Source organism: Ctenocephalides felis, unplaced genomic scaffold (genome assembly GCF_003426905.1).
Source record: "Ctenocephalides felis isolate EL2017-DRISC unplaced genomic scaffold, ASM342690v1 CF-g0.4_SCAFFOLD_01492, whole genome shotgun sequence".
Classification (NCBI taxonomy): Eukaryota; Metazoa; Arthropoda; class Insecta; order Siphonaptera; family Pulicidae; genus Ctenocephalides; species Ctenocephalides felis.
Genome location: NW_020537646.1, coordinates 38,612,002 through 38,622,633, shown reverse-complemented (window position 1 = coordinate 38,622,633; position 10,632 = coordinate 38,612,002). Strand labels below are relative to the sequence as shown.

General features: G+C 28.9%; 1 protein-coding gene across 1 annotated transcript; it reads left to right on the top strand.

The window, feature by feature from the left end:
* Window positions 1-159: 159 nt before the first annotated feature.
* LOC113371218 (astacin-like metalloprotease toxin 4) lies at window positions 160-10,305 on the top strand. Its single transcript, XM_026611857.1, has 6 exons — window positions 160-165; window positions 207-282; window positions 3,389-3,497; window positions 6,442-6,622; window positions 8,140-8,244; window positions 10,183-10,305. The coding sequence occupies exons 1-6, from the start codon at window positions 160-162 to the stop codon at window positions 10,303-10,305; spliced, it is 600 nt and encodes a 199-aa protein (XP_026467642.1).
* The last annotated feature ends 327 nt before the right edge of the window (window positions 10,306-10,632 follow it).

Here is a 10,632-nt window from a genome sequence, read left to right as displayed (position 1 = left end):
AATGTTTATTAAATTCAATGATTGATCAAAGCACGAAGAAAATGGTATTAATGGTGATTAATAATAAAGCTGTTTATTGCATCTATACGTTAACCATTTTATCAATTGTTTCATTAAAAAATATTACAGAAAATATACATTTAATTATGTTTTTAGTTCATGACCGTAATAGGTGTATAAATATTTCTGTACTTTGATTATTCTAGGGCAAATCTGCTATATTAAATAGGGCAGCTCTATGGCCAAATGGTGTAATTCCATTTATGATAGATCCATCATTACGTAAGTATAAAATATTTTTCTATTAAAAATAAATATTCATCTAATATTTAATATATATATATAATATGTAATATAATCATCTCTATAGATAACGTTAAATATCATGCCATACATAGCTTAAATCACAAGTAAATATTATATGCAATTGTTTGGCCCCTGCCCGTTCCAATTTATCCCACCTATAGGATAAAAAAAAATCACAAATTTTTGGAAAACAGCGAAAGAAACACATTTCTGCAATGATGAATCAGCAAGGAGTTTGTTGAACATATAAAGATAGTTGTTTGTTTGATATGTGATTTTTGTTCAGAATATAATTGCTATGAAAATTAAATTAGACCTTTGTGCCCCGCCCTACCTTAGGTGCTCGCTGGTGATGGCTGATGATCTGCAAATGACCGCCAACACAGTTATCCGGTGCATTGGAAATGAAGCCCTTATCATTATAAATTTAATAGGTTCAATTCTTACTATTTTCATTTCGATGTAAATTCTTTAAACACAGTCCCTTAGCACTCAGATTTATTCTTTAATTGCTGCCGAGCCAGGGCTCGATCCCTTCTCGCCTGATCCTGATCCCTACAGATTGAGCACTTGATGTAGTGATTTAGTAAACAGTAATTTCATGTAATCCTCATTCCATTACTGACGAAACGTGTTTAATACTTTGCCGTATCTACATTTCCATTCCCAAGAGGATTACTTATCAGAAGAGGTTCATCACAATAAAAACAAACATAAAATACAGAATCAAAACGAAATGTTGGCGTATCATTAAACAACTCAGATAATGATGATTTCGGCCTTCAATAATTTTCATTTATTTTTAGGATTGACTAATATCACCAGTTACCACTAATTAAAAGTAGAGCGTTGTATTTGAAATTCTTTTCCAGATAAAATCATCAATAATCATTTACAATTAAAAAAACTCTTTGCTAAGTTTGAAATATTCTTATTAACTTCCCATAAGGTAAGTTATAGTAATCGCAAAAAAATCGAAAATGAAAATTTTTATATATCTCTACGTTTCAAAGGTTTTTGAACATTTTGACATACCTTAGAAAAAATGGATATATGTGTGTGTGCAGATACAAATTTTTGTCGACGATTTCCGGAACACCGATCAACCGATTTGAATAATTCAAAAATCATTCGATTCGTATTGATAAGGAGACATGCTGATTAGTTTTTGGCAAAGGCAGGTCTAACCGTTTCGAAGATACGGCACAAAAGGTGCCAAAAACGGTAAATCAGTTTTTACGAGAACGGAGCGTCCGAGGTTAATAATTCAAGAAACATTTTACTTGCATTGACAAGATGAAAAACTGGTTAAATTTTTGGGAAAGCAGGTCCAGCGGTTATGGACTCCCAATCAAAATAAGTTAAAAAAAATCATTTTGCGGTCAAAAATATTAGATAATAGATATTTTATATAGATTTTAATAATGTGTACACATTTTGTATAATTTTTTTTGGATTCCGTACCAAGATTTTTAATTACGGTATGGGTAGTTCCAGAAATTTGCCTTAAGGCACGATGCCATGCACCCCACTAGTTATTACCTAATTATTCACCGCTAAATAAAATTGGGATGTTGTATTGAAATTGGTTTAAAACAAAATGTGGCCTATCACTGAATAGTTCAAAATAAAAGTTTTGGCCTTTACTAATTTTGATTTATAATAAAATACAGTAGAGGCTACACTTGAGGCCTAAAAAGTGGGGAGAAGTTTAAAAAAAAATCACAAAATATCACGTAGGAAGGGAAAATTTAGTAAGATATCATTTTCCAAAAAATTTTAATAAAAATCCAAAAATTTGTTGTTATTTTAACTATTTTAAGTACTGAAAATGCACGTGAAGTGGCGTAAGAGAAGAAGGGAAGGAGGTGTCCACAAATCCTTAAAAATTCATCATTGTAATTATTGTACACCCCTTTTGCATTAACTAATATTTACCACTAATTAAAATTGAGTGTTGTAGTTAAAATTTGTTTTGAAGATATTAAAAAGTAAAAGCATAATTTTAAAAAAATTGCTTTTGCGATGAAAATAAACAAATATGGATTGATAAACCTCAAGAACTTTTTAAAACTTTTATTTATTTACATCACTATTAGAATTGTCTCAATTCATAATTTTTTTGCTTGAAATTGTTCTGATTACTGTTGAAACTAAAAACAAAATTCTTAGTTTTAATAATTAAATTTGGAAATTATATTTTATCAGTATTAGGATTTATAAATTTTTGGTTTAATAGAGTATAGACTTTATTCGTCATTATCAATTTTTAAATTTTCTAAATTTAAATAAAGTTACGGTTCTATTATTCCGATAAAGTCATTATCGGCACAAATCCTACAAAAAGTGTTAAACTGATTTTACGAACGGTCATTAAATTCAATCAATTTCTCATTTCAAACCGTATCAGTCTTTACCAAAAGCGGATTTCCTATTATTACTGTCAATGCGAATCGAATGGCTTTCGAATGATTTCATTCATTTAATCCATTTGAAATCTGACTTTTTTCTTGAGTATTTCCCATACTATATCTATAATAATGCATTTGTTGGAAAAAAAATAATTTAGTTATAGCTTCATTTTCCTTATACAGAGTTAAGTCGTCCATATAAATGATAAAATATGTTTTAATTACCCCTCATTCATAAAACCTAACTCCATGTATGTGTTATCAAGGAGTCATCAAAAATTTGCACTTATAATAAAATTGCTAGTTAACGTTAGTGAGTTTTATAGATTAGATTTTATATGTAAAATACCTGATCGCACAGCAAATACACAACTCTTTGACAGCTTGTCACTACTAACTCATACGAAGATAGATCCGTAACATAGCATTACTGTAAAATTTCTATTTTATCTGAAAATTGACCACCATATATAAATGTTTAGAAATAATATTAATTATAATATATATAACTTATTGAATTATTTTAAAATTTTCTTCATAAATTTATTTGAATATTTAAAATTTAAACTTTATAAGAATATTTAAATTTAAGATTTTTCTAAGATATTTTTAAATAATGTACTAATTAGTTTTGTTTAATTGTTTTTTAATAAATATGTACTTAATTTCAGGTAGTGTGGAATACATTGTAAGGCAAGCCATAGAGCAATATCATTATTACACATGCATCAGATTTATTCCAAGAACCAACCAGCAAAACTATTTGCGAATATTCAATGGGTAAGATTATCATAAAATTCATATTTCTTTTATAAAATAACTTATTAAAAAAAACTGTTACTATCTATCAAGTTCCCAAAAACTAAATGTTACTATAAATTATTATTATATTATAATCTCACGTATTTAAAAAAATATGTGCCATTTTTATAATATTAACAATTAAACAAGTAGGATTTCTTAGCGTGTGACAAATATGACTGACATGGCGATTAACATGTTAAGGGGGTATTCTACTGTAGAATTTTGAAAAAGTCGAAACATTTTTTTTTTCATATTTTCAAAGTTTAGTTATTCAAAAATATGTCATTAAAAGGATTTTTCAAAATTACTATTATTTCCTGAGTTATAGCCGCTTTAGTGACGTGGTCTCGGTTCGGGTCCGACCGAGTCTCAAAACTTTGAACGCGTTTTTCTCGGAACTACTTTTTTCGAGCTGGCGGTAAGGATATCTCGAGTTCTAATGAACCGATTTACTTCAAATTTGGAGAGGATCTTCTCTATACATTGCTTTATCGCATGGACCTCTACCAAAACTATAACTTTTCATTAAGTATTTTTAAAAAATTCGGAATTGTTAAAAAAAACATGAAAAAAAATTTTTTTTTTCAAACTGCCGCCATTCAAACAAAAAGTTTTTTTTGGCTTATCCAAGGTTCATACGATAGCGACATCTATAATAATTAAGAATCCATCTTTTTTTTATGTTTCGGATCACCAGGAGGGTTGGAATCATGCACGCCAGGACACCCTCTTTTTTTTTGAGCTCCCACTTTGACTGCTCATAACTTTGTAAATTCTAATTTTTTTCTTTAATAATTTTTTTTATGGAATAATAAAATATCAATAAACAAATGATAAAAAAATCGATAGTAAAAATATCATTTGTTTTCTTTATACAGCGCTTTAAAAACCGGGCAAAATTCATGCTTCTACAGTAGAATACCCCCTTAAATAAAATATCGAATTGATTTTTTTTTTCAAAAATTTTGTATTACTTAGGAAAATATGTATTAGAATCGCATGTAAGTGAATGTGTATGTTTATATATTTACAACAGAGATAATGTCTTGAACTTTGTAGTTTGTTAATAAAATACTGTACAAAATCAAACATACAAATAAATAAAAAACAATTAAATAAAGGAAATAAAATATAAAATACGTATACAGCGCTGAAACTATAGTCAAAACTGGTTTTTAATATTGACCTTAATTGTCTTGAAAAATATTTAAAAAATAGCTCATTGTTTGGAAATATCGAGCTTTTAAGTGCAACCTAAAGAGCTTTAAAGAAATTATGACCATTGTTCGGTTATTGTGTTTAATTTTCATTAAGTTTTTTTTTTTTAAACTCTGAAACCGTAACCGTGAGTTACATTTCTAGGGCCGCAGTATAATTATATAAATATAATAACACAATTGTCTCAAGTTTTAAAGAATTAAGACTTTTTGTTGAACTATAAATTTAAAAAAATCGGTCGATTTTGAGAATGGATGCCTTTCTTTAAAAATATGTACTAATGTGTTTTGGAAACTTTTATCATAAGTTGTAGCATTTAATCAGGATTGTAAAATTATATTTATGTTTATTTTTATTATTTTTAGGTTTCTATTTTTTACTCGAATTTTTTCTATTATAATATTATCAAGTATTCTACTATTTTACAACCCTGCGCCAGCTTTTGATGAAACTTACTTACAGACTTTAGGACATTTTTTAAGGATGGGCCTCTCAAGGTTTTATATTCATAGTTATATGAAATGTCTTAATTCTTGAAAACTTGGGGCAATCGTGTTTCATTGAAAGTTGGTAATATGAAGTTTGTTATTATAAAAGTCAAGTTGAGTTTGTGAACTGATTTGATGAATAAAAAGAAATAAATGTGAATTGTCACATTTATATATATATATATATATATATATATATATATATATATGATTTAGTAGTTAATTTGATGTTGAAATATATGAGTGAGTTCTTGAGGGCGATACTCTTTGTTTGATGTATCGCCCTCAAGAACTCACTCATATATATATATATATATATATATATATATATATATATATATATCACATTTATTATTATTAATACTAAGGTTTAATATATTTTCGTTACAGCGAAGCCATATACTACAACATCGAATTTACATGTTATATAAAAATAGCAATATAAAAATATATAGTTACATAAAAATGTTATGAAAAATAAAAAATCAATTTTCAGGTTTGGTTTAAAAACATTATTACAAAACAAATGTTATGAGAATTTTATGAAAAAACATTAACCATTGAATAAATGTAATTGATTTTCTAAAATTAAAAAATTTAGCGCATGTTGCAAGTTTCTTTTAATATGTACCCGTACATCTGCAATATTATAAAAGCAGTAGCCTAACAATAAGCGATTTTCATAGTATTAGTTGATCCTTTCTGACTTCAGACCTAGGTTCTAGGTACCTGCGTACGTTGAATAACTAACTGGTCGCCATGTTTTCAACTATTTCGAAACCAGTTGATTTTCAACTAGTTATTTCGTTGCGACGAAACGGTTAGTTCGTTAACGAACAAGAAACGGTTGAAAATAACCGTTCGTCGATTCAGCCCATCACTAGCTCATAGCTATCAGACAATGTGAGTTTTTTTAATTTTTTCACGGTTAAGGTATATCAACTAATACTAACACCCCGTTTCGGCTTGGCGTGAAGTTTTAGAAACCCTGTATAAATCCCATACTCCTATCTAACAACTAATAATATCATTTACAGTATTACTTATGGGATATTTTATAGGTTTATATTACTTTTTAAGCGCCAACATTTTCTACATTAAAATCTGCTTTAAAAAATATCTTTATGAAAGAGATATTCAATATATCAATTTAAAATAGTGTTCAAATAGATCATTTCACGTAAAGGTGATTAATTGATCTCTCAATTTTTTAGTGGCGGCTGTTACGCTCACGTAGGAGTTACATCTGGCGAGCAGCCCGTATCATTGGGGCGCGGCTGCCACAATGTGGGAACGGCCGTTCACGAATTGGGCCATTCCATAGGTTTTTATCATGAACAAAATCGGTCTGATCGAGACGAGTTTTTGCAAATCCACTGGGAAAACATTGCTTTAGTAAGTAAATGCATAATGATTTTCTTTTAATGGCTTTTTTGTTTTTGAAGCAGATTTTGAGCAGACTGTTAAAACGAAATTTTATAATATAACATTTACTATGATATAAATCTTCAGAAGATATTTTTAACTTAGGGTAAGTTGTAGTAATCGCAAAAAAATCGAAAATGAAAAATTTTTTTATTACGTTTCAGAGGTTTCTAAATATTTTGGCATGCCTTAGAAAAATGGATGTATGTGTGTGTATATGTGCGTGTGTGTGTGCGGATACAAATTTTCGTCGACGATTACGGGAACACGGTTCAACCGATTTCAATTATTCAAAAAACATTCGATTGCTGTTGATAACAGGTGCTGATTAGTTCTTGGCATAGGCAGGTTTAGCCGTTTCGAAGATGCCAAAAGTCCTACAAGCGGTAACTCAGGTTTTAAGAGAACGGAATGTCAGATTTTAGTAATTGAAAAAACATTTTACTTCTATTGATAAGATGAACAACTGATTAAATTTTCATGAAGGCAGGTCTAGCGGTTTCAGAGATCTAGTAAAAAGTAAAAAAATGCCATTTGGCCGTCAAAAATGATCATTAGACATATGCACATAAAATTATCAGATATTTTATAGAGATTTTAACAATAAATATAAATTTTGTTTACATTCCTATGGGTTCCGTACCCATGTTTATTTGTTAGACGGCGACGCGGCACTTACGCGCTTCGATATTTCGTTTCTATGCAGTTAAAGCAGTACGATTGCTTTGAAAAAAAAGTTCAGAACTTCCAAAATATTTCAAATAAAGAAAACTTTTTTATCAAAAAGTCTTTTTCAAAATAATATTTTTTTCAAAAATTTGTAGTTTCTCAAAAATCTAATATTTTCAAAGTAAATTTTTTTCAAAAATGTTAATCTTTAAAAAAAAAAATTGGTACGGAAAGAAGTTCCAGCAATTTGCCTTAAGGCACGATGCCATGCGCTCCACTAGTTAATTATGTTATTAGTTATGATTAAATTCTTGTATTTCATTTGATTTAATAACAGTATATGATTTCTTGATAAATTCAACTAGCACAATTAGTTTTTGGTAAAGATCAGACGGTCGGTTTCCATGTAATTAGTTGTTGCAAATTCTATTTTCACATTCATTTTTTCTAAGGTATGCCAATTGTTCGAAAATCTTTGAACCGTAAATATATACAAAAATTTTCATTTTCGATTTTTTGCGATTACTATATCTTACCCTACGAAAAGTTAAAAATAATTTAAAAACAACAAAAATCTCCGATATTATTAATTCCGATATTATTATAAGTATTTCGATATTATTATAAGTAATTCTTCTCCATTATAATTGAAGTCTTATAATTTCTGTCTTTTCATCTTCAATGACTGTTGAGTTTGAATCAAATAATTTATTGAGTTTGTTTTTGTTTTTCTGGTTAGGCAAAATTTGGTTAAGCAAATTTTAATATAATTTAATATGCATTTTTTATGTGTTTGTAATAAATTACTAATTTTTCAGACAATGAGAAGACAATTTGAGAAGTTGCCTGCAAGTCAGACCGTCCTGATAAATAAATTTGATTATAAATCAATCATGATTTATGGAGAACGCGCATTTGCGAAGGTAACAAAATTAAGCTATCTTGAACTTTACATTTATTCACACAATAGTTTAATTCATTTTCATTTTTTAATCCAAATTACATTTTATTCACTTTTTATTGGTTACGCTTTTGCCATTTGCCAAGATGATAGATGGTCCTTTTTACTTTTCCCACATGTGAGCTATTATAAAGGTCTTATAAAAATATCAGTTGACTCTAACTTAAAATTAAAATTACATTTTATTAAACAATTAAATATTAAATATTAAATAAAGGCCTTGTAAACTAAACCACAGTGCTCACAACAAAAACACTAACAACGAAGGAAAGTACTTTTGTTGCGGATTTTAAAACATTGCCATTTAGATCCTTATAACAACGTTGTTAGATTTAAGGTGATTGGTTGATTACACATATTTTTTACTCTACTTACAAATATTTTTGAAAACTTCCTATTTTTACTCATTTTTGAGATGATGGTGGATTTTTTTACCCGCGGACCGCTCTACTCTATGATAATATTATGTAGGGGTTCTGAGAAAAGTATACGATTTACAACGCAAACTGAACAATGTTTCTGAAATTATTCTGTTGATATTCAAATTACAAGCTTAAAGTCCACAAACTTTTTTAATTCTTATAACTTAAGCGATACACATTTAAATAGGAAAAATGTTTAATCCTATAATCTCACTTACAGCCATCGCGTTTAAACTTTTTGCAAGAAAAAATCCCTTGTACAAACCGTTCTGCATAACAAATCCCGAAGTCATTTTAAATATTGTTTTCACTTTGTTACCTTTTGTGATTTACTTTTCTTTTCTGAAAGAAAGAAAAGAACATACGTTTTTCACTCAATATCACTTTCCCATGTTTTCGAGTCTAGACGTGCGTCTTCTGTGGCATATAGTGATACCTCGAGACGAATTCAATCTTTTAAATCTCTTTATGTCTTTAAAAATTCGTCTTTGTAGAAATTCGTGTTTTCATCAAGTGAATTGTATTTTAGTGACATTTCTCAAATGGTTTTGCTATGTTCGTCACGGTGAAAAAATAGTATACCTTTTATGATAAATGCTAAAAAATGGCTGTACGATAATATGTGATAATATTTTATGCAATTTTTCGGGCAATGATAAATTTCATATCACCACGATTTTTGAAATCAGACAGTTTACGTTTTATCAACGTTTCAAGTCATTCCGACTCGTTTCAGACCTAAATTAGACAACATGCGTTTGAATATGTGAGCAATTTTTTTTATTTTTGTCTACGTTTTAATCAAAAACTTCCGAACTTATTTTAAGAAGATAAAAGCCATTTGACGTAGCTGGATAATTGCTTGCGTTTATTACCAAAATTGCGCTGCGATAGGTTAAGCCGTTTCTTTATAATTAGCAGAAGTTTACCCATTTTTCTATCAAACGATTCAGAATGGCTGGAAACACGTAGAAAACAAAATTAGTCAAATGGATTTTCTGGCAAAGACAAACTTCTTCTTCGAGATGTTAATAAATTGAATCATCTATACATGATATATAAAGGAAAATTTGGACCTTTCAAACAATTTGGGCTCTTGAGGACTTAGGTCCTCAAAGAGTTCGCGCTGGTACATTCTATAAAAATAGCTAAATTAATTGAACAAAACAGGATCCCGCGCATTATTTAAATCAATTAAATGCGCATTGCCGATAAAGTACTAGAATATCAATTCTAACTTACTGGTTAATTGATTGACCTACATTTCGACAATAAACCATTTGAAAAATGTAATATAAATTGTCATAATTGCACAACTGTGAACCCTTACGCAATTTTGATACAACTCGATTTATCAATCTTAATCGCCACTTAGACAAAATACTTGAGAACTCCAAAGGACCGTTTCGTACATTTATTATTGATGATTCTGTTTCTACCATCCCTTAATGTGAACATTTATTTTATTTGACCCTCAGGATGGCGTCTCTAAGACAATGACAGCACTGAAGACAAATGAAAGACTCACAGATCCATATAACAAGCCCGGATTGAGCCAATCTGATATCTTCAGAATAAATACACTTTATAACTGTAGATGATTGATATCGAAAAACTTTGCCGTGTGATACAGGTGAGATAATTTTTTGATAAATATTCTTGTTGTCATCATTGGAAAGCATTTTTTGTTTGATATCTTTGAATATCATTATTTACTTTTTTGAACAATAGCTATCAGAATTACTCTGAAAGTTTCTATTAACAATTACATAATTAAAAAATAATCCCCATATCGGGTGAGTGATTTTTTAAATAAGTTGTTGAAATTGTAGTATATAATTTGGCTTCCACCTGCAACTAATTTTCTAATTTTTGTTTTGTTGGTATTGAGAGATACCAAATTCGTTTATATCAAAGAAAATACTTCT

Coding starts and splice junctions, on each gene's coding strand:
- LOC113371218 (XM_026611857.1), top strand. Junction 3,498..6,441: donor TATTTGCGAATATTCAATGG/GTAAGATTATCA, acceptor TCAATTTTTTAG/TGGCGGCTGTTACGCTCACG. Junction 8,245..10,182: donor GAGAACGCGCATTTGCGAAG/GTAACAAAATTA, acceptor TTTGACCCTCAG/GATGGCGTCTCTAAGACAAT.